This window comes from Dendrobates tinctorius, unplaced genomic scaffold (assembly GCF_039654945.1).
Source record: "Dendrobates tinctorius isolate UK_male_01 unplaced genomic scaffold, ASM3965494v1 ptg000162l, whole genome shotgun sequence".
Lineage (NCBI taxonomy): Eukaryota > Metazoa > Chordata > Amphibia > Anura > Dendrobatidae > Dendrobates > Dendrobates tinctorius.
In genome coordinates this window covers 73,823,250-73,845,526 of record NW_027361829.1, presented here as the reverse complement: position 1 = coordinate 73,845,526, position 22,277 = coordinate 73,823,250, and the positions used below count along the sequence as shown (strand labels likewise).

At 42.4% G+C, this 22,277-nt stretch overlaps 1 protein-coding gene across 1 annotated transcript in view; it reads right to left on the bottom strand.

Moving 5' to 3' along the window:
- LOC141052558 (transmembrane channel-like protein 2) overlaps positions 1-22,277 on the bottom strand; it is a 362,090-nt gene that overhangs the window by 228,141 nt on the left and 111,672 nt on the right. Inside the window, exon 5 of the mRNA XM_073549810.1 lies at positions 2,126-2,216. Coding sequence (XP_073405911.1) covers positions 2,126-2,216 — 91 coding nt within the window. The remainder of the gene's footprint in view (positions 1-2,125; positions 2,217-22,277) is intronic.

Sequence of the window (22,277 nt, the reverse complement as noted above, 5' to 3'; positions counted from 1 at the left end):
CAATAAATTTAGTGCTGTATTGGTTAGCCGTAACTTTTCAAAAATACAGTAACTTCATGATGTACTACTATACTTTCCTTGTATATCATGTCACCATTGACCCTCACTACATTTAGCCTATAAGGAGCATATGGGAAATTATGAGAACATAGAGTTGCAGTTAGAATGGCACCACAACCCAAATCATTTTTTCTTTTATGCCCACACCTGCAAATACAGCCAGAAACATCTACTAATGATAAGCCTTTTTTTATTTCAACGTTTCTTTTCAACTGTAGCAGAAAGGAAAGCTAGAGTGTGCTGATGGAACGTTTGAACAATAAGTATTGATCACTGCTAGCAGACCATGGTTGGCTTTAGCACTGAGGCTGGCAAATGGGGCATTTTCTCTCAAGATGAATGGATATAGCGGCTGTCACCACTGTGAGCAAGCAATATATGGGTGGAGATCCTCAAGTGGGCAGTCTTATACTTACCCTCCAAAAGATGAGGCAGACCCTGAAGAAGCTGCAATTCATTGTACAGTAATAGATATGAAACATATGCTTCCTAATCATACAGTACGTCTGTAACATATTAGGTGTAGATATAAAGTAATGATAAACCCACTGTTATAAATTCTACGGAATATTAGAACCTATGATATCGGTAAAAGTCTATGGCCTGTGAACTCATGGTTTTATATAGATGTGGCACTCCCTACTGACTCCTGTTATAGTACTGTAAACATGACTTTATTGCACATGCTATTTCTTATAAAAGTGGATACATTTTGAGATGAATTTAAATACATGTCATCAAACTAGCCTGGGTTTCTTCTGACAAGTTTTTATATTTGTTTATTGTCACTCTCCTTAACACTTGTGGTTGACATTAAATTATCAATATCATTAATACATTTAAACACACATAGAAGTTACTTAATGGGAATCTGTCAGTAGGATTAGCCCTTCTAAGCCATCTATGTGGACATGGAGGTCATAGGAAGCTGATTAAAATTATTCCTTGGTATCTGCTATCCGATGTCCTATTCCAATTCCAAAGAAATTAATACTTTTCATCTATGTAAATGACCTATTGAAGACTATGGGGAGGATGTTGCCTGGAAGATAACTCTCCCTCCAGAGATTATTTGAAATAAAAAGGAGAGTTACCAATGTAATGTGTAATGGCCACTCTCTTCTGTCTGATGATCTCACTGCAGAGCTGTGTGTGATTAGAACTGACACATCCACAGGTTCCTCTCAGCTTCAGCCTCTATCTCACAGGCAGTGTTGCAATACAGCAGAGCTGTAAGAGCTGCACCAAATGTGTTTGTAAGAAAACAAAGTTCAGTTCTACTATTCTGTGTTAGTTACGTGTCTCACACCTGTAATGCCACCTTTCATTTATACTAAACTCTGGTGGCAGGTTCTCATGTAGATCAATGTTCAGACTATAGTCCTGAACAGTTTATTTACATATAAGAAAAAAGTGAAATTCTATGAAATAAGAAATTGGATCACAGATCTCAAGGTATCATTATATTTAGGCTTTTATTATCTACATTACCATACAGATGGTGTAAGAGAGTTGGTCTGACAGATACCCTTTAAAGTATTATTCCCATCTTCATACATTGATATTGTCAGATAGTGTTTGGAAAAACAAACACTTTTGCAATTTACTGCTTACTTAAATTTGCAGCTGTTCTTTGGATTAACATTTTCTTTTGTTTATAATTTGTTGCCTAGGAGACCGACCATCACTGCTGTCTAGTTTATAAGCACTGTGGTGAAGAAGAGCAAGATTTGGAGGTAACAGCTTTGAAACAGTGCTTACAAGCTCAATAGAATAGAGCTTGTAAGTACGATGTGTGGTCAGGAAAGCTAGCTGCAGCAATGGTTGATGTCCAAGGCAACAAGCTGTAAACAAAAGGTTAATATATTGGCAGCTGTAAATTTTAATAAGCAGTAAATTGCTAAATATCTTGAAGTTATAAGTACTATCCAATAATATCCATTTAATAAGATGGTAATAAACCTTTTATTCTACTAAGAAAAACTACTAAATAATACATACTGTACAAACAAGCCCATTGCAGGACCATATTGATTTCAGGACAATGTCAATGAGTCAGGCATACCTTGAGCATCATGACTTTGTAGGCATAAAATTTCTTTCCTTTTCCCTTTCCCAGAGCACCTTCAAATTTCTCCACAAATTTCTGAGCATCTCTATGAAAAAAGAGATTATAATAAAAGTCCTCTTGATTTTACTTAGTGTGATAAATATAATTACGACTTTACTAATTATATGATTATTTTCTATGCAGTTAAACTATAGGTTTTTCTCACAAAATAAGAATATCATCAAAAAGTTAATTTATTTCAGTTCCTTCTTCAATACAAAAAGTGAAACTCATTTATTATATAGAGTCATTACAAACAGAGGGTTTACTTCTGTTAATCTGTTAATGTTGATGATTATGGCTTACTGTCAATGAAAACCCAAAAGTCATTATCTTAGAAAATTAGAATAAATAACAAAAACACCTGCAAAGGCTTCCTATGCATTTAAAAAGGTTCCTTAGTCTGCTTCAGTAGGCTCCACAATCATGGGGAAGACTGCTGATTTGACAGATGTCCAGAAGGTTGTCACTGACACACTCCACAAGGAGGTTAACCACCACAGGTCATTGCTAAAGAAGCTGGCTGGTCACAGAGTGCTGTACCCAAGCATATTAATGAAATGTTGAGTGGAAGGAAAAAGTATGCTAGAAAAAGGTACACAAGCAATCGGGATAACCGCAGACTTGAGAGAATTGTTAAGAAAAGGACATTCAAAATTTGTGGGAGATTCACAAGGAGTGGCCGAGTGGCCTGCTGCTGGAGTCATTGCTTCAAGAGCCACCACACACAGACGTATCCAGGACATGGGCTACAAGTGTTGCATTCCTTGTGTCAAGCCACTCATGACCAATAGACAACGCCAGAAGCGTCTTACCTGGGCAAAGGAGAAAAAGAACTGGACTGTTGCTCAGTGGTCTAGGTGTTGTTTTAAGAAGAAAGTAAATTTTGATTTCATTTGCAAATCAAGGTCCCAGAGTCTGGAGGAAGAATGGATAGGCACACAATCCAAGCTGCTAGAGGTCTTGTGTGAAGTATGCACAATCAGTGATGGTTTGGATCTGCTACTTTAGGTCCACAGTATTATATCAAGATCAAAGTCAGCATAGCCGTCTACCAGGAAATTTTAGAGCACTTCATGCTTCCCTCTGCTGACAAGCTTTTTGGAGATGGAAATTTCATTCTCCAGCAGGACTTGGCACATGTCCACACTGCCAAAAGTACTAATACCTGGTTTAAAAGCAACAGTATCACTGTGCTTGATTAGGCAGCAAACTCGCCTGACCTTAGCCTCATAGAGAATCTATGGGTTATTGTCAAGAGGAGCGCACATAAGGAAAAAATTCCCAAAAATTAAAAAAAAAAAATTGTCAAGAGGAAGATGAGAGACACCAGACACAACAATACAGATGAGCCGAAGGCTGCTATCAAAGCAACCAGGGTTTCCATAACACCTCAGCAGTGCCACAGGCTGATCACCTCCATTTCACACTGCATTGATGCAGTAATTGATGCAAAAGAAGCCCCGACCAGGTATTAAGTGCATTTACTGAACATACATTTCAGTAGGCCAACATTTCAGAATTTAAAATCATTTTTCAAGCTGCTGTAATAAAGTATTCTAATTTACTGAGATAATGACTTTCGGGTTTTCATTGGCTGTAAGCCATAATCATCAACATTAACAGAAATAAACACTTGAAATAGAACATGACTTTTGGATATGGGACGGTTCCCCACTCCATCTTAAAACAACCATGACTACAGTAAACCTAGGCACTAGAATAAATACACAAAACACACTATTTTTGGCTGTCAAACTGGCCACAGCTTTATTTAAATCACAAGATTAAAACAACCACAGTAGGAGTCAGGTGAAGTGCTTGTACATTGGGATTCACAATTACTGTAATACAACCAGCTGTCTGACATACAGCACCAGGACAGACAGCCATAAAAGGGGGCAGCACACCCTGGCTTGCCATTCAAGCATAGCCAGTAAACTTTCAGTAAACTTTCAGGGCACCAATGACCCTATTATCCTCACTCCTGTGCTTAACCACTGTGCCCATCCCTGATTGACGTTACCATTACACGTTCTTGATGCTGGCCACTAAAGCCTAGCCACCTTGAGGTTTTTACCTCCTCTATTAGTTAAAATGAGTCCAACCGCAAAGCTGTGACAGGTTATAAATTCCAAGTCACATTTTTTTTTACATTTTTTTTATAAATCACTTTTGTAAACTTATTGTCATGATCCAGGTTGGATTATGACAGATTTTGCACTAGTAACCTTTTTTTTCCTTAAGCTGTGTGCTTAAAGATAGTTTTGCCCCTGGTGGCCATTAGGGTCATTGTAATGTGGTGGTTTCAGTTCTAGTTTTGCCCCCAGTGGCCGTTAGGGTCATTGCACTCGGTTACTTTAGTTTAGTGCAAGTGATTATGAAGCAGGTGTGATTGCTGGCTCTTACCTAGAAAATAGTGTCAGGTGGTTGCAATCACGGTTGGTGATATTGGTCATTTCAATCATCCTTGGTGGAGGAGCTAGAGAGAGTTCCTGGCAGCTCAATCAGAGTGCTGGTGTGGAAGGAGCTAGAGAGAGTTCCTTGCAGCTCTGACAAAGCTTGGTGAAGTAGCAGCGATTCTGGAGGAAAGCTGCATTCTGGTGGTGGACTCTGTTGCTGGGAGCAAGAGCAACAGAGCAAAGCTAAGTGGTGTTATCCCTGTTTTTGACTTCCCTTATGTGTGTTTCAGTGCAGTGGTGGGATTAGTTTCTGCACCGTCCATTTCACTAGAGAGGGCTAGGTGCAGGGCGAGCTAGGGTTCTTAGGTTCCAGCTCGGCGACAGGTGCGGAGCCTGTATAGGGACTGTTAGGAGTGTAGAGACTGGCTCAGGGGAGTGCAGGAGGTCTCCACGTCCCCATTCCCTATCGCAGGGCCCTCCATTGTATCAGTTTCCCTGGTGTTTCCCCTTATTATTTAAATTCGCCCTGTTGGAGGCTGTGTATCCAGATACACGTGTAATTCTGAAATTCGCCCCGCTGGAGGCGGTGTGTCCAGTCACATGTAATCATCACATTATCACCAACCGTAACATTTTTTTTTCTCTCTGGTGAGCCATGGGTCAAGTGCAGACCAGTGAGCAGTTGCTGCTGGCCCTCACTGAGGTTAGTGAGGAGCTGAATGATGTGTTTCAGCAGCACCTGCAGCGGAATTATGGGTCTGAGGCCTATCCTCTGCCTCAACTAGAGGGTCCATATACGGCTTTGGCGAGGATGTGCCGTGGAGTCCCTGCTGGGGAGCAGGACTTGCTTATACAGGCGGACGTACCCAAGCAGGTGGGTGGAGTCGGTGTCCCCATGGTGTTGCCTGGTGTTCCCCAAGGTGAAGCTGTAGTGAGCAGACTAATGATTTAGTCCTTGGCACTGACGCCGAAACTTCTGTACTGTCAGAGAAACCGTGTCCCCCTGGTCGTGTGGAGGAAGATGATCTGGGAGTGTATATTTCCTCCTCGCCCTCAGAAGGTACTATGATAACAGAGGTGATGGTTGACGAGATACCTGAGGGCATACCGGTGCTTGTGGACAGTGGAGCAGAAGTCAGTCTGGTGGATGCTCAGGTTGTCCAGACTCATAGTCTGAGGTGTAAGACGCTGGACAAACCCATGAGCGTCGAGACCATTCACTCTGTGCCACTGAGCCAGGGGGGGTTAAACCAAGTCGTAGAAGACATTGAGCTGCATAGCGGACATCAGATGTGTCCCAGCCATACTATGTCTTGGAGGGAAATCCAGCACCTATCGTTGTGGGCCCCCTTGGTCTAAAAAACACAACCCGGTCTTAGATTGGCGGACTAGGGAAGTAGTCAGCTGGGAGCAGTTGTGTGAGGGCTGCTGCCTAGGGGCTACTGTCTCTGCCGTCTCTCTACAAACATTCCATTCCTCTCCAGTGATTGCAGCTGAGGTACTGCAGGAGAGTAGGGGCAAGTCTCAACCCTCGCCATTAGCCAATCCTGGGAGGCGCAGACCTCGTAGTAGGAGGGGTTGGAGGGTGGTGTTTCCCTTCGTGAATTGCAGGGGTGTGAGTGTGGTGACACAGGGGGACGTGTTGTGAGTTCATTCTCTGGTTCACCAGTTGTGAGTTCTCCTTCCAGACTCCCTCTGGTGGTAACAGGAGGTAGTGAGGCTGATTTGATCGGTGGAGATCTGCCACCTGAGAATGAGGATGACGATTGGATCTCAGGAGTCTCAGATTGGATTTAAGACAGCCGATGCCCTATTCAGTTGCTGTTGATTCCTTCTGGCTTGTCAGCTCTTGGTTTTCAGCTCTGTTCCAGTCATCTAAAGCTAAGTTTTTCTGCTAATGCTCACACTTGATTTTGTTGGTCTATTCAGTTTTTTGTGTGGTCAGCCAGCCCCGGCTGGGGGCTGTGCTGAATTTCCACTCTTAGTTATCAGTATTTTGCCAATTTGCTTTTTGTCCCTTACTAGTTTGGTCTCTTTTTGCTCTGTCTCAGAATATTTCAGAGTGCTGATATAGTGGGAGAAGTCTAGTGACTTCAGGGTTAATTTTTGCTATCAGAAGTGTTGGACATTATTTTTGTAGGGTTTTTTGCAGGTTGCAGACAGTGTCTTTCCTTTCCTTTCTAGCTAGTTTGGGCCCTATCATTTGCTCAGCCTATTTTCCTGCCTGTGTTTGTGCCTTCATCTTGTTTCACCGTCAATACATGTGTGGGGGCTATCTATTCCTTTGGGTCTGCTCTGGGGCAGTTAGTTTTCCCCTTTTCATGCTTCAGGCTTATTTAGTCCTCTGGCTGTGATGAAGCGTCTAGGAACATTGTAGGTACGCTCCACGGCTGCTGCTAGTTGTGTGGTAGGATCAGGGATCTGCAATCTGCATAGTTACCAACCTCTCTGGTTTTCTGTGACTTAGCTTGTTTTGCTTTTTTCTCCTCGGTGACCTATTCATAACAGAATCACCAGCCATACCGCAGATTCTAGGGTACTCAAAAGCAGGAAAAAGTTGTTAAAAAAAAAAGTGTCAGAATTTTTTTTTATATTTTTTCCTCTTTTTTCTCTGGGGCCGTAGGAGGATTTTTTTTTCTTTCTCCTAATGGAGATTAAGCAATTGTCTGATCGTGTGGAGCAGCTGGCTGCTGAAGTGCAGGGAATTTCCACCTACCTCATTCAGTCACATGCTGCTGAACCTAAGATCCCTACTCCTTATGTGTTTTCTGGGGATCGGTCTAAATTTCTGAATTTTAAGAATAATTGTAAATTATTTCTGGGCTTGAAGCCTAACTCATCGGGGAGCTCTGTGCAGCAGGTTAAAATTGTCATCTCCTTGCTGCGCTGCGATCCCCAGAATTGGGCTTTTCTCTGTCACCTGAAAATCCTATTCTGACTAATGTGGATGCATTTTTTCAAGCCTTGGGGTTGTTTTATGATGAACCTAATGCTGTTGATCAAGCTGAGAGAACCCTGTTAGCATTAAACCAGGGTCAGAATTCTGCAGAGTTATACTGTCAAAAATTCCAAAATGGGAGGTCCTTACTACATGGAATGATAGTGCTTTGGCAGCTCTCTTTCGGAAGGGTTTATCAGAGACCGTAAAAGATGTTATGGTGGGATTTCCTGTTCCCTCTGGTCTGGATGATTCTATGTCATTAGCCATTCAAGTTGATCGGTGTTTACATGAACGTAAAACTACATGGGAGGCGCTGCCACCTTTTGAACAAACGTCTGAACCTATGCAATGTGATGGGGTTTTGTCTAGGGCGCAACGTCAGGAGTTTAGAAGGTGTAATAAGTTGTGTTTTTTCTGTGGAGACGTCTCTCATACTATTTCTGTCTGCCCAAAATGAGAGAAACGTTTTGCACACACATTTGCTGTGGGCAGTATACAACCTAAGTTTATTTTGGCAATTACTCTGATCTGCTCCTTATCCACATTTTCCACGAAGGCTTTTGTGGATTCAGGAGCAGCGTTGAATCTGATGGATTTGGACTTTGCTAAACGTTGTGGTTTTTCCATGACGCCTATGCGGACGCCTATTCCTTTGAGGGGTATTGATGCTACTCCTTTGGCGGAGAATAAAGCTTAGTTTTGGACCCAGGTGACAATGCGAGTTGCCCCAGACCACCAAGAAAATTGTAAATTTTTGGTGCTGCATAATTTGCATGATACTATTGTTCTGGGTTTTCCTTGGTTGCAAACTCATTATCCAGTTTTGGACCCAGGTGACAATGCGAGTTGCCCCAGACCACCAAGAAAATTGTAAATTTTTGGTGCTGCATAATTTGCATGATACTATTGTTCTGGGTTTTCCTTGGTTGCAAACTCATTATCCAGTTTTGGATTGGAAATCTGGGTCTGTGGTGAGTTGGGGTTGTCAGTTTGTTCTTAGGGACGCTCCTGTTTTCTTCAACTCTCCTCAGTCTCATGATATTCCTGATTATCTAGCCGATTTTTCTGATGTATTTAGTGATAGCAAGTCTGCGTCTTTGCCTCCTCATAGGAGTTATGGCTGTGCAATTGACTTGATGCCTGGGTGTAAATTTCCCAAGGGTCGGCTTTTCAACTTATCAGTACCCGAACATGATGCTATGCGATCCTATATTAAGGAGTAGTGTTGAGCATTCCGATACCGCAAGTATCGGGTATCGGCCGATACTTGCTGTATCGGAATTCCGATACCGACTTCCGATATTTTTTCAATATCGGAATTCGGCATCGGAATCGGAAGTTCAGTTGATTGACAGCCTGACGTCATCATGATGCGCGGTGTGTGCGCATCATGATGCGCCGTCATTTCGGGCCTTCCGGGGGTCTCTGCCGGCCTGCTGGGGGCTGTGCCAGCCTGCCGGGGGGCTGTGTGGACTGCCCGGGGTCTGTACCGGCCTGCCGGGGGGCTGTGCCGGCCTGCCGGTGGTCTGTGCACCCTGTGGGGGTCTGTACCGGCCTGCCGGGGGGCTGTGCCGGCCTGCCGGTGGTCTGTGGACCCTGGGGGGGTCTGTACCGGCCTGCCGGGGGGCTGTGCCGGCCTGCCGGGGGGCTGTGCTGATGTCCGGGGGTCTGTGCAAGCATCGTCCGATGGGACTACAAGTCCCATCTGGCGATGCCTGCTACCATGACAGTGATTGACACATTAGCCAATGATGGGACAGTAGTAGTCCCATCATCCGGCTAATGTGTTAAATGTTAAAAAAAAAAAATACTACATACATACTACATGCATGCTACATACATACTACATGCTACATACATACTACATATATACTACATACATACTACATACATGCTACATACATGCTACATACATGCTGCATGCTACATACATACTACATACATACTACATACATACTACATGCATGCTACATGCATGCTACATGCATACATGCATGCTACATACATACTACATGCATGCTACATACATACTACATGCATGCTACATACATACTACATGCTACATACATACCACATACATACTACATACATACTACATACTACATATATACTACATGCATGCTACATACATACTACATGCTACATACATACCACATACATACTACATACATACTACATGCATACTACATGCATACTACATGCATACTACATGCATACTACATACATACTACATGCATGCTACATACATACTACATGCATGCTACATACATACTACATGCTACATACATACCACATACTACATACATACTACATACTACATGCATGCTACATACATACATACTACATACATACTACATACATACTACATACATACTACATGCATACTACATGCATACTACATGCATGCTACATACATACTACATGCTACATACATACCACATACATACTACATACATACTACATACATACTACATGCTACATGCATACTACATATATACTACATGCATGCTACATACATACTACATGCTACATACATACCACATACATACTACATACATGCTACATACATACTACATATATACTACATGCATGCTACATACATACTACATATATACTACATGCATGCTACATACATACTGCATGCTACATGCATGCTACATACATACTACATACATACTACATGCTACATACATACCACATATATACTACATGCATACAATACATTCATACAATACATACATAGACATACAGTACATATAACATAGAGTAACATACTTACCAATACTTGTCACATTGTTCCCCGAAGCCATTGTCTTTTCCGGAATAAATATTAACATAACAAACCACAAAAATACTCACCCACGATCCGAAGCAGTCCACGAGTGTGTCCCACGACGATCTTGGGTAGAGAACGGCAGCATCAGATGATGCTGCCGTTCTCTACGGGCTGCAGGAATCCAATGACGGAAGGTAGGTATCCTTCCGCACTGTATTCCTCCGCCACTTAAAAAAAAAAAAGTCCCTAGTCTCACTTTATGCCATTGCTGTGTGGGAATTTCCCACACAGCAATGGCATAAAGTGAGACTAGGGACTTTTTTTTTTTTAAGTGGCGGAGGAATACAGTGCGGAAGGATACCTACCTTCCGTCATTGGATTCCTGCAGCCCGTAGAGAACGGCAGCATCAGCTGATGCTGCAGTTCTCTACCCAAGATCGTCGTGGGACACACTCGTGGACTGCTTCGGATCGTGGGTGAGTATTTTTGTGGTTTGTTATGTTAATATTTATTCCGGAAAAGACAATGGCTTCGGGGAACAATGTGACAAGTATTGGTAAGTATGTTACTCTATGTTATATGTACTGTATGTCTATGTATGTATTGTATGAATGTATTGTATGTATGTAGTATATATGTGGTATGTATGTAGCATGTAGTATGTATGTAGTATGTATGTAGCATGCATGTAGCATGCAGTATGTATGTAGCATGCATGTACTATATATGTAGTATGTATGTAGCATGCATGTAGTATATATGTATGAATGCATGTAGTATGTATGTAGTATGTATGTGGTATGTATGTAGCATGTAGTATGTATGTAGTATGTATGTAGCATGCATGTAGTATGTATGTAGTATGTATGTAGTATATATGTAGTATGTATGTAGCATGTAGTATGTATGTAGCATGCATGTAGTATATATGTAGTATATATGTAGCATGTAGCATGTATGTAGTATGTATGTGGTATGTATGTAGCATGTAGTATGTATGTAGCATGCATGTAGTATATACGTAGTATGTATGTAGCATGTAGTATGTATGTAGCATGCATGTAGTATATATGTAGTATGTATGTAGCATGTAGTATGTATGTAGCATGCATGTAGTATATATGTAGTATGTAGCATGTAGTATGTATGTAGCATGCATGTAGTATATATGTAGTATGTAGCATGTAGTATGTATGTAGCATGCATGTAGCATGTACTATGTATGTAGCATGCATGTAGTATATATGTGTTATGTATGTAGCATGTAGCATGCATGTAGCATGCATGTAGTATGTATGCAGTATGTATGTAGTATATATGTAGTATGTATGTAGCATGTAGTATGTATGTAGCATGTAGTATGTATGTAGCATGCAGTATGTATGTAGCATGCATGTAGTATATATGTAGTATGTATGTAGTATATATGTAGTATGTATGTTGCATGTAGTATTTATGTAGTATGAATGTAGCATGTATGTAGTATGTAGTATGAATGTAGCATGTATGTAGTATGCATGTTGTATGTATGTAGCATGTAATTTTTTTTTTTTTTTTTTTACATTCAACACATTAGCCGGATGATAGGACTATTGCTGTCCCATCATTGGCTAATGTGTCAATCACTGTCATGGTAGCAGGCATCGCCCGATGGGACTTGTAGTCCCATCGGACGATGCCTGCACAGACCCCCGAAGCCTGCACAGACCACCGGCAGGCCGGCACAGCCCCCCGGCAGGCCGGCACAGCCCCCCGGAGCCTGCACAGACCACCGGCAGGCCGGCACAGCCCCCCGGAGCCTGCACAGACCCCCGGCAGGCCGGCACAGCCCCCCGGCAGGCGGGCACAGCCCACCGGAGCCTGCACAGACCACCGGCAGGCCGGCACAGCCCCCCGGCAGGCCGGCACAGACCACCGGAGCCTGCACAGACCCCCTGGCAGGCCGGCACAGCCCCCCGAAAGGCCCGTACAGACCCCAGAGAGGCTGTACAAGGGCAGGAAAGGGTTTTTCTTATTCCGATACCGGAAGTCCCATAGACTTGAATGGGACTTCCGGTATCGGAATCGGCGATACCGATACTTTTTTTAAAGATCGGCCGATACCATCCGATACGATACTTTGAAGTATCGGACGGTATCGCTCAACTCTATTAAGGAGTCATTGGAGAAGGGTCATATTAGACCATCCTCGTCACCTTTAGGTGCTGGGTTTTTTTTGTGGCCGAGAAAGATGGTTCATTAAGACCGTGTATTGATTATCGTTCCCTTAACAAGATGACGGTTAAATATCAGTACCCGTTACCTCTGATGTCTGATTTATTCTCCAGAGTTAAGAGTGCCTGCTGGTTTACTAAGCTTGACCTCAGGGGGCGTATAATCTTATTCGCACCAAGCACGGGGATGAATGGAAGATGGCGTTTAATACTCTGGAGGGACATTTTGAGTACCTGGTGATGCCTTTTCCGTGACTATGTGGATAAGTTTTTGATCATCTATCTGGATGATATTTTGATCTTTTCTAGTGATTGGGATTCTCATGTGGAACATATCCGGACTGTGTTCCGGATTTTGAGGGAGAATTCCCTGTTTGTTAAGGGATCGAAATGCCTCTTTGGTGTACATAGGATTTCAATTTTGGGATTTATCTTATCTCCATCGACTATTGAAATGGACCCGGCCAAGGTACAGGCCATTTATGATTGGGTTCAGCCTACTTCTTTGAAGGCCCTCCAGAAGTTTTTGGGTTTTGTTAATTTCTATCGTAAATTTATAGGTAATTTTTCTAGTATTGTCAAACCACTGACTGATCTGACCAAGAAGGGCGCTGATGTGCTGAATTGGTCTCCTGAGGCTATCTCAGCATTTCAGGAGCTTATGCAGAGATTTACTTCAGCTCCAGTTTTACGGCAACCTGATGTCTCACTTCCATTTCAGGTGGAGGTAGATGCTTCTGAGATTGGTGCAGGAGCTGTTTTGTCCCAAAAAGACCCTGTGACTTCTAAGATGAATCCCTGTGCCTTCTTTTCTCGAAAGTTCTCCCCATCTGAATGCAACTATGACGTGGGGAATTGGGAATTGTTGGCCATGAAGTGGGCATTTGAGGAGTGGAGACATTAGTTGGAGGGAGCTAGATATCAAGTTGTGGTCCTCACCGATCACAAGAATTTGATTTATCTGGAGTCGGCCAAACGCTTGAATCCTAGACAGGCTAGATGGGCCTTGTTTTTCATGCGTTTTAATTTTGTGGTCTCTTTTTTTCCAGGCACTAAGAATGTTAAGGCAGACGCCCTTTCTAGGAGTTTCTTTGCTGATTCTCTTAGTGTGACCGAGCCTACTACCATCCTAGGTGAGGGGGTAGTTCTTTCTGCCATTTCGCCCGATTTGAGACGCGCCCTGGAGGAATTTCAGGAGGATAAACCTGAGCGTTGCCCTATGGGAAAATTGTATGTTCCTGACCAGTGGAGAAAGAGAGTGATGTCTGAAATTCATTGCTCCGCATTGGCTGGTCATCCAGCTATTTTTGGTACCAGAGATTTGGTGAGTCGGTCCTTTTGGTGGCCTGCCTTGTCTCGTGACGTCAGGAATTTTGTACTGTCCTGTGGGACTTGTTCTCGGTCTAAACCCTGTTCTCGTTCTAGTGGGTTGCTGATGCCCTTGCCTGTGCCCAAGAGGCCATGGACCCATATCTCAATTGATTTTATTTCTGATCTTCCTGTCTCTCAGAGAATGACTGTTATCTGGGTGATTTGTGATAGATTTTCGAAGATGGTCCATCTTGTACCACTCCCAAAGTTGCCATCTTCCGCTGAGTTGGTGCCCTTGTTTTTACAACAGGTGGTTCGGTTACATGGGATTCCTGAGAACATTGTGTCCGATAGAGGAGTCCAGTTTGTTTCCAGTTTCTGGAAAGCCTTTTGTTCCAATCTGGGAATTCAGTTATCCTTCTCCTCTGCGTTTCATCCCCAGACCAATGGACAGACTGAGAGAACAAACCAGACCTTGGAGCCTTATTTGAGATGTTTTATATCTGCTGATCAGGATGATTGGGTCTCATTTTTGCCCTTGACCGAATTCGCACTGAACAATAGAGCTAGTTCTGCCACTTGGATGTCACCTTTTTTCTGTAATTTTGGGTTTCATCCTCGATTCTCTTCAGGGCAAGTGGAATCTGCGTCCTGCCCTGGTGTGGACACTGTTGGTTGAGAGAATGCAGCAGATATGGGACCAAGTGGTGGATAAGTTGTCACTCTCTCAGGAAAAGGCCCAGCGATTTTACAACCGGCATAGGACCATTGGTCCCCAGTTTAAAGTGGGTGATATGGTTTGGTTGTCATCTAAGAATATTCCTAAGAAGGTTGCATCTCCTAAATTTAAGCCAAGATTTATTGGTCCTTATTAGATTTTGGAAATTCTTAATCCTGTTTCGTTTCGATTGGCTCTTCCAATTACGTTCAAGATCCATAACGTATTTCACAAATCTCTGTTGAAGAGGTTTGTTGAGCCAGTGGTTCTTATGGCAGCACCTCCTGACCCTGTGTTGGTTGAAGGCAATGTGGAATTTGAGGTAGAGAAAATATTGGATTCTCGTTTGGTTAGACGGAGACTCCAGTATTTGGTCAAATGGAAGGGTTATGGTCAGGAGGATAATTCTTCGGTCTCTGCCTCCGATATTCATGTCAATAGATTGGTTCGTGCTTTTCATCGGGCCCATCCTGATCGGCCTGGTGGCATGGATGAGGGTTCGGTGACCCCTCCTCAAGGGGGGTACTGTTGTGAGTTCATTCTATGGTTCACCAGTTGTGAGTTCTCCTTCCAGACTCCCTCTGGTGGTAACAGGAGGTAGTGAGGCTGATTTGATCAGTGGAGATCTGCCACCTGAGAATGAGGATGATGATTGGACCTCAGGAGTCTCAGATTGGATTTATGACAGCCGACGACCTATTCAGTTGCTGGTGATTCCTTCTGGCTTGTCAGCTCTTGGTTTTCAGCTCTGTTCCAGTCATCTAAAGCTAAGTTTTTCTGCTAATGTTCACACTTGATTTTGTTGGTCTATTCAGTTTTTTGTGTGGTCAGCCAGCCCCGGCTGGGGGCTGTGCTGAATTTTCACTCTTATTTATCAGTATTTTTCCAATTTGCTTTTTGTCCCTTACTAGTTTGGTCTCTTTTTGCTCTGTCTCAGAATATTTTAGAGTGCTGATATAGTGGGAGAAGTCTAGTGACTTCAGGGTTAATTTTTGCTATCAGAAGTGTTGGACATTATTTTTGAAGGGTTTTTTGCAGGTTGCAGACAGTGTCTTTCCTTTCCTTTCTAGTTAGTTTGGGCCCCATTGTTTGCTCAGCCTATTTTCCTGCCTGTGTTTGTGCCTTCATCTTGTTTCACCGTCAATACATGTGTGGGGGCTATCTATTCCTTTGGGGTCTGCTCTGGGGCAGTTAGTTTTCCCCTTTTCATGCTTCAGGCTTATTTAGTCCTCTGGCTGTGATGAAGCGTCTAGGAACATCGTAGGTACGCTCCACGGCTGCTGCTAGTTGTGTGGTAGGATCAGGGATCTGCAATCTGCATAGTTACCAACCTCTCTGGTTTTCTGTGACTTAGCTTGTTTTGCTTTTTTCTCCTTGGTGACCCATTCACAACAGGGATGTTGTCAGTTCCAGAATGAGTTCACCAAATTTTGACAAACTAATGTGTGGCAATAAACGTTCATGTCCGGACCTGTGTGTGAACAAGCATGTATGGGTGGCCACCAAAAACATCCAGTGGAAGTGTGTTGCGGGGGTCTGGAATTCTCAAGTGATCGGGCCGTATCTGGTATCAGCTGACCAGGGCCCGGAGACTTACCAGCTGGAGTTACCCACATACTTGCCCATACACCTCTCATTCCCCAGATCGGCGCTTTGGAGATGTGTGGTGCCTCCTGAACATACTTTGCCAATACCAGCTGTGCTCGTTTGTAATCAACCTGACGTGCAGGTAGTTGCAGGGGTGAACTCTGGATCTGGGTGTCCCCGCTGTAGGTGGTTCCCTGATGAGGAGCGGTCTTGAGGGTCCAGAGGCCCCTCATTGAGGGAGGGTACTGTCATGATCCAGGTTGGATTATGACAGATTTTGCACTAGTAACCTTTTTTTTCCTTAAGCTGTGTGCTTAAAGATAGTTTTGCCCCGATGGCAATTAGGGTCATTGCACTGTGGTGGTTTCAGTTCTAGTTTTGCCCCCGGTGGCAGTTAGGGTCATTGCACTCTGGTTACTTTAGTTTAGTGCACATGATTATGAAGCAGGTGTGATTGCTGGCTCTTACCTATAAAAGAGTGTCAGGTGGTTGCAATCACGGTTGGTGATATTGGTCATTTCAACCATCCTTGGTGGAGGAGCTAGAGAGAGTTCCTGCCAGCTCAGTCAGAGTGCTGGTGTGGAAGGAGCTAGAGAGAGTTCCTTGCAGCTCTGACAAAGCTTGGTGAAGTAGCAGCAATTCTGGAGGAAAGCTGCATTCTGGTGGTGGACTCTGTTGCTGGGAGCAAGAGCAACAGAGCAAAGCTAAGTGGTGTTATCCCTGTTTTTGACTTCCCTTAAGTGTGTTTCAGTGCAATGGTGGGATTAGTTTCTGCACCGTCCATTTCACTAGAGAGGGCTAGGTGCAGGGCGAGCTAGGGTTCTTAGGTTCCAGCTCGGCGACAGGTGCGGAGCCTGTATAGGGACTGTTAGGAGTGTAGAGATTGGCTCAGGGGAGTGCAGGAGGTCTCCACGTCCCCGTTCCCTATCGCAGGGCCCTCCACGGTATCGGTTTCCCTGGTGTTTCCCCTTATTATTTAAATTCGCCCTGCTGGAGGCGGTGTATCCAGATACACGTGTAATTCTGAAATTCGCCTGCTGGAGGGGTGTATCCGGCTGCACGTTATATTTAAATTCGCCCTACTGGAGGCGGTGTATCCTGGGTCACGTGTGTCAGAGAAATTTGCCCCGCTGGAGGCGGTGTGTCCAGTCACACGTAACCATCACACTTATTAACTAAAAGTCCCTGCAAAAGCATTAAGGGAAGTAAACTTGGCAAACCTCTGACTCACAAACAGTCATCCTACAGTGCTCATGAGAGGAAAAAAACCCTGTGGAGGAAACCTCTAGGGAACCATGGCTGAAGGATTGCCCTTCCTTTGGGCTGAGAAAGTAAATGCCAATGTTAACTCTTTATAATCATGATAAAACTGGACCTGGCAAAAGATATACAATATCAAATTCAAAACTAGAAATACAATAAAGCATTCATTATTATATAAGTAATAATTAAAACATTTTAGGACCGTGATTATAACAGAGCGGGAGGGCGGTTGATGTCTTCTCCATTTCTTCTGGTGAAAGAAAGAGGTAGAAAGACAAATTTACCTCCTCTATATAAACCCCTACCCCCTCACAGAGAGAGACTAGCCCCCACCATCCTCCTAAATGAGACAGAGTCGCCTCACCTAAATAAGTCCTACCCTCCCCATAGTGGCACACCAGGCACAAACATATTCTTCAGTCTTAAAGCAACATCACTCTTGATTAAAATCTACACCGCAATAAACCCATTCAACAATGATCAGAATAATACCTAAACTTGTCAGCACATAATAGCTTTTCATTTCTTGTAGTTTAAGATACTACCTCAAAAACCCTTTATAATGTCAGCTGACAGGTTTATTACTAAAATCTAGTCCCTCTACTGTATGTAATATTGTCTCATATTTAGGAACGTCTTTTGGCAACATTGTTATGTGAATGTCTATGATGCTGACACATTTTCAGTTCTACTTGTCCCTTTACCCTTTTTCAGTTTTGGGTTTTGTATTTATAAGTCTAGATCCCCTCAAAGCTTCTATGTTAGTCTAATGCTCAATCAGCCAATAAACTATCTCTTCCAACTTCCCCATACACATGAATATTTGCTTTGGTGTGCGTTCTGGTGCTTCTACTTTGGAAATGAATAAGAAGCCATTCCCAGATGACATCTCTGGCAGTGGATACTATGCTGGAAAACAACTGAGTAGGGGGTTTGAAGTCAACCCAATTTGGCAGAGGCACAGATAAATCAGTAAGTTCGCTCGATTAAATCCTAATCTATATAGGATCCTTTAGATTTTTATACACGTTTTTTCTCACATTACACAGAAATGTTGAATTTGTTGGGTCTGTAGACATAAAAGAACATAAAGTAACAAAAATATTTAGAACATTCAAAAACACAAATGGACACAAAGAGAGAACAAGTATTATTAGTCATTTATATTTATTACCGATTAATATATTTACCGCTTTATTAAGGTATGCTCATAGCTGTACACATATGCTACATACTACAGGTATCCCGTATAGGGAAATATAATGCTCAAAACATTAAAGCCAGAATAAAATGAAGTTATTTGAGCTTTTAAAACAATTTATTTTATTATGGGAGTTACTTTCCAACTTACACTTTAAAATAGTTTTCCTATAGCACTAAATGTACAGTGGAATGGATTGTCGGGCTATTCACACTTTTTTCGAATTTCAAAGCTGCTAAAATAAAGGCTTTTGCTCTTTCTGTCATTTACATGGCAGGCTTTAAAAGGTTCTACAACTTCAGGTGATCACAGTATTACTTTCCTATGTGCCTTTAATTAAAACAGTAAATGCGATTGGTGTCTAGATAGGAGTAAGAGGACCTCATTGGATGTCACATCTCTGGTTTCACAGATCCGGCCACATATATTTAATCTCTTGGCTTCTACTGTTGTTGTTTAATCTTTGTGACTTCAACACAATGCAACAACCATCACAATATATCTCTAGGAAAGGAGCAGCACAGATATTTCTATCAGCCCCAGTGAGGTCAATAGGAATCAAAGGTAAAAGATATACGGCACTCCTCTGAACGTGATGCTCAAGAAGGGTTCCACTACATTGATAATGTATAAAAAGTACTTGGCACTCAAGAGAGAACGGATATGGCGATTAGAGCTTTATTATAGGCAATGCAGAAATTCGTAACGTTTCGATCCTAAAGTCAAACCTTCTTCAGATACAGATTGTCATGAGTTATATAAAGGAGCAGCAGTGATAAGTGCAGAAGAAATAAAACCGCAGTCACCAGCAGAAAACCACATTTGCTTTCACAAATTTTTTACAGCTTTGTCAAGAGGAATGGGCCCAAATTCCGACCAACTATTGTGAGAAGCTTGTGGAAGGATAGCCCAAATGTTTGACCCAAATAATTCAGTTTAAGGGCAATGGTTCAAAATTTGTATGTACACTTTTGACCTTGCAGTACGTAATAAAAATGACTTTAAACATTCTCTCTCATTAGTCTGGGATTTGGCCAATATTAATAATTATGGTAATCCTAATTGACCTGAAACAGGAAAGGTTTATTCTGATTTCATGTCGGATATTGAGAAAAACATGCAGATGTGTCTTTTTATATAGTGTATGTAAACTTCTGGTTTCAACTGTATGTGGTATCGCTGCATATAGATCTATCAAGATTTAGATCTATCAAGATATAAAGTGCATTAATCTGATCTTATCTACCACAAACTGGTGTCAATAATGCTGTCAACTCTGAGCACAAAAAATAAGTACTCACCCAGCCCCAAAATCATGATAAATGGAGACACTACGGGTCTTGGAAAATGGCCACTTTTTTTTGTTTCTTACAAACTTTGGATTTTTTTACCACTTAAATAAAAAAGAACCTAGACATGTTTAGTATCTGCATACTCATACTGACATGGAGAAACTTATTGGCAAGTCAGTTTTAGCATTTAGTGAACATGGTAACTAAAAAAAAAAAAACTATTTTGGAATTCACTGTTTTTGCAATTTTACCACATTTTGAATTTTTCCTCTTTTGCAGTACACTATATGGTAAAATCAATGGTGTCATTCATAAGTGAAAGTCGTCCCACGAAAAACAAGGCCTCATACAGCTATATTGAGGGAAACATAAAAAAGTTATGGCTCTGGGAAGAAGGGGAGCTAAAAACACAAAAACAGAAAATCTAAAGTTGGTGAAGGGGTTAAAAGGTTTAGATGGGTTATACAGCAAGTACACTACCGTTCAAAAGTTTAGGGTCAGTTAGAAATGTCCTTATTTTTGAAAGAAAAGCACAGTTTTTTCCAATGAAGCTAACATTAAATGATTCAGAAATACAGTCTATACATTGTTACCGTGGTAAATGACTATTCTAGCTGCAAACGTCTGGTTTATAATGCAATATCTTCATAGGTGTATAGAGGCCCATTTCCAACAACCATCACTCCAGTGTTCTTATGGTACTTTGTGCTTGCTACCTGTGTAAGAAGGCTAATGGATTGTTAGAATACTCTTGAAATCCCTTGCGCAAGTATGTTAGCACAGCTGAAAACAGTTTGGCTGATTAGAAAAGCTATAAACCTGACCTTCCTTTGAGCTAGGTGAGAATCTGGAGCATTACATTTGTTGGTTCCATTAAACTCTCAAAATGGCCAGAAAGAAAGAATTTTCATGTGAAACTCCAAAGTCTATTTTTGTTCTTACATCAGATTTCGGAATAAATTCTTGGACTTTTGTGCGCTACCAGATAAATTCACTAATCCAGTGTTTAGGAGAAAGATTAATCCATTTATTTCCCAACACGTTTCGAAATGTATACCATTTCTTCGATGTGTAGGGTCAGCACGTGACTCCCGTCCTTGTGTCCTAAATCTAGTCAGGTGTGGAGGAGGCCTCATACAGCTATATTGAGGGAAACATACTGACTCACACCTCCACACCTGACTAGATTTAGGACACAAGGACGGGAGTCACGTGCTGACCCTACACATCGAAGAAATGGTATACATTTCGAAACGCGTTGGGAAATAAATGGATTAATCTTTCTCCTAAACACTGGATTAGTGATTTTATCTGGTAGCGCACAAAAGTCCAAGAATTTATTCCGAAATCTGATGTTTGAAGCGGTCGCAGAGTTGACCTTTGGACGTGCAGCAAGCAGATTACTGATCCCACATGCTTTAATCTCTCCTAAAAAGGGTGAGTAAATTCTAATCTATTTTTCCAGCAATAACCCGGATAAGACCCTATTGCGCTTTTTTGTTCCTTTAGTTTTATTATATTTTTGTTCTTAGAAATGAAGGCTATTCCATGCAATAAATTGCAAAGAAACTGAAGATTTCCTACAACGGTGTGTACTACTCCCTTCAGAGGAGAGCACAAACAGGCTCTAGCAGAGTGGAAAGAGAAGTGGGAGGCCCCGCTGCACAACTGAGCAACAAGACAAGTACATTAGAGGTTGTAGTTTGAGAAATCGATACCTCACAGGTCCTCAACTTGCAGCTTCATTAAATAGCACACGCAAAACGCCAGTGTCAACATCTACAGTAAAGAGGCGACCCTGGGATGCTGGCTTACAGGGCAGAGTGGCAAAGAAAAAGCCACATCTGAGACTGGCTAATAAAAGGAAAAGATTAATATGGGGAAAAGAGCACAGACATTGGACACAGGAAGATTGGAAAAAAGTGTTATGGACAGACGAATCCAAGTTTGAGGTGTTTGGATCACAGAGAAGAACATTTGTGAAATGCAGAACAACTGAAAAGATGCTGGAAGAGTGCCTGACGCCATCTATCAAGCATGGTGGAGGTAATGTGATGGTCTGGGTTGCTTTGGTGCTGGTAAAGTGGGAGATTTGTTCAAGGCAAAAGGGATTTTGAATAAGGAAGGCTATCACTCCATTTTGCAACGCCATGCCATACCCTGTGGACAGCGCTTGATTGGAACCAATTTCATCCTACAACAGGACAATGACCCAAAGCACACCTCCAAATTATGCAAGAACTATTTAGGGAAGAAGCAGGCGCTGGTATTCTATCTGTAATGGAGAGGCCAGCACAGTCACCAGATCTCAACCACATTGAGCTGTTGTGGGAGCAGCTTGACCGTATGGTGCGCAAAAAGTGCCCATCAAGCTAAACCAACTTGTAGGAAGGGCTTCTGGGA